This window comes from Penaeus vannamei, chromosome 11 (genome assembly GCF_042767895.1).
Source record: "Penaeus vannamei isolate JL-2024 chromosome 11, ASM4276789v1, whole genome shotgun sequence".
Classification (NCBI taxonomy): Eukaryota; Metazoa; Arthropoda; class Malacostraca; order Decapoda; family Penaeidae; genus Penaeus; species Penaeus vannamei.
Genome location: NC_091559.1, coordinates 15,699,678 through 15,702,177, shown reverse-complemented (window position 1 = coordinate 15,702,177; position 2,500 = coordinate 15,699,678). Strand labels below are relative to the sequence as shown.

At 38.0% G+C, this 2,500-nt stretch overlaps 1 protein-coding gene across 4 annotated transcripts in view; it reads right to left on the bottom strand.

The window, feature by feature from the left end:
• Positions 1-2,500, bottom strand: part of LOC113802720 (beta-1,4-galactosyltransferase 1) — a 136,114-nt gene that overhangs the window by 1,709 nt on the left and 131,905 nt on the right. For all 4 annotated transcript variants that reach the window (XM_070127066.1, XM_070127065.1, XM_070127068.1 and 1 more), the window contains 5 exons: positions 2,489-2,500; positions 2,052-2,302; positions 976-1,876; positions 586-822; positions 1-51 (listed from right to left, as the gene is read on the bottom strand). The exon at positions 1-51 is cut by the window's left edge and continues 133 nt beyond it; the exon at positions 2,489-2,500 is cut by the window's right edge. In XM_070127066.1, the coding sequence (XP_069983167.1) occupies positions 1-51; positions 586-822; positions 976-1,876; positions 2,052-2,302; positions 2,489-2,500 (1,452 nt within the window). The remainder of the gene's footprint in view (positions 52-585; positions 823-975; positions 1,877-2,051; positions 2,303-2,488) is intronic.

Below are 2,500 nucleotides of genomic sequence, written 5' to 3'. Positions count from 1 at the left end.
CCTCAAGAGCACCAACATTCATCAGCATCGCTCTGTTAAACTTCCCACTCCCTGAAAAAATAAGAAATTTAAATGTTTTACAGAATACATGTTAAAGGAACAAGTTACAAAATAAATAGCATAATATACTTGTGAAAACTTATTTTACATCACTTCCAGAAAAGTAATGATTTATATAATAAAAAAAAAAATTCTGGTTAACTTCCATATACTTTAAGACTTCTTTTCACACACAAAATATATATTTCAGACTAAAGCAAACATTTACTCTAAATAATAAATACTTCTTATAAAAGGTTGTTAACAAGAGCAAAGCAATTTACACACTACATCTAGCATTTCTTTATCAACAGTATAGCATCATGCAGAAATAGTACACTAGTAAAATCACAACTTCATAAATTGTTTTATGAAAAAAGTAATAGATGATATATATCCATATATATGGATAAACAGGAATATGTATATGTGTATATATATGTATGGAGTACTATATGAAGCGTACTTCATATAGTACTTCATACTATATGAAGTAAAAACACCAAAAAGTTTATAAATATCCCTCTCAAAAGCCTCAATCATTACCTGCTTGCTCAACCACATAGATGGCATAGTCAATCTGCTGTCGCTGCAATATGGGATGTATGTGGTATATGAACATAGCTAAGTGTTGGACTCTGTCTCTGTATGGAATGATAATAGCAACACGATGGCGTGCACGGCACTCAGCTGGCCGAAAACGACCTCCAGGTTCAAGCTCTGGCCTGCTCTTTTCCTGCTCCTCTAAGGTTGGCACTGATCGATAGATTTTGACAGAGCCCACTGATGGAGAAAGAAAAAGGGTTTGTAATTCTTCTTTTTACATTTACAAATGTACCAAAAAATGCATAATTGAAGCTATCACTCATTATTGATTGTATTGTTACTTTTACACATGATAAAGATTCTTATGGTAGGAAATAAAATTAATCATACCTAACTTAGGTGGGACGGGGGGACACAGAGCTTTTTCTTTGCTCAGCAGAACTCGCTTTTGTTCCCCAGAAACTCTACTTGTGCTAACATTTGGCAATTTTCCTAATTCTTTGTTAATTTGGGGTATTTTCAACAGTTTGGCATCTGCTTTTCCATCACTACCGTTCACTACTTTGGACGGTGCTTTAACTGACAACTCCTTGCTTTTGCTTGTCACACTACTAAGTTTTGAATTATTTGCTGAATTCACTGACTGAGGAGGTGACTCAGTCTTAGACAGTTCTAAAACTGCCCCTGATGCTGGACCTGACCCTCCTTTTGCTTCCTTTTCTTTTATATTGATTGTTTCTTTTTCTTTATCTGGCTCTCCTTTTCCTTCCTTTTCTTTCATATTGATTTTTTCTTTTTCTTTTTCTGACCCTTCTTTTCCTTCCTTTTCTTTTATATTATTTTTTTCTTTTTCTTTTTCCTTTTCTTCTTTCCATCCCCCTCCCCGTCCCCCTCCTCCTCCTCCTCCTCCTCCTCCTCCTCCTCCTCCTCCTCCTGCTCCTCTTCCTCCTCCTCCTCCTTCTCCTCCTCCTCCTCCTCCTCCTCCTCCTCCTCCTCCTCCTCCTCCTCCTCCTCCTCCTCCTCCTCCTCCTCCTCCTCCTCCTCCTCCTTCATTTGACAAAGTTCTGTGTACCTTATCCACAACTTTCTTTTCATCTTTGTTCACCTGAGATTCATTCTCATTGTCTTTCGAGAAAAGCACCTTCTCCTCTAACTTTCCACTTATGCTTGTGTCCCCTACCACATGGGAACTACTTGATGGCATTACCCCTGGGTGGTGCAGTGGAGCTACCACTGGGGGCTTCCCTGTAGTGGAATGCAGCCATGGCAACTTAGAGCTTACCCATCGAACCTGAAATGGCAAAGGAAATCAGTATAGCATGGTGATAACCACCTACAACTACCAAAATCAAAATTGTGTAAAGAGTAAATCATTATAACACAAAATAATAACAAAGTTACAGAAGCTACAAAAATGTCAACAAATTCAACTGAAAAAGCTAACATATCTAATCTATCTAACAAACCTTTGACTCAAATGTGGCAAGTGTCTCTGCTGAAGTAACATTAACGTAAAATAAAGAGTCATAGTTTCTGTAGAAGAGAATGTTGAGGGAGAACTGAGCCATCATCAGCAAGAGTATCACGAGCAGGAAGAGCTTCCAGAACCTCGGACGACAGACAGGGACTCTCCCTGACCACATAGAACCTCCACTTCCACCACTGGGAATGAACCTCCCAAGACCCCCATCTGAAGGGGGAGGGTACATCCTGCCCCCTGAAAAATATTGGAGGTGCAATTAGTTTAACTGTGCCAAGTCTTTATCATATGCTTCCTTATGAATCCTTGTCAAGAATGATTATTGTGAAAATAATATTTCAACTTTCACTCTTTTTATTCATATCAACAATCTGTAAAATTATAAAATGATTCTAAACAACTCAGAGCATTCTTAAATATTACCTAAATAACTGA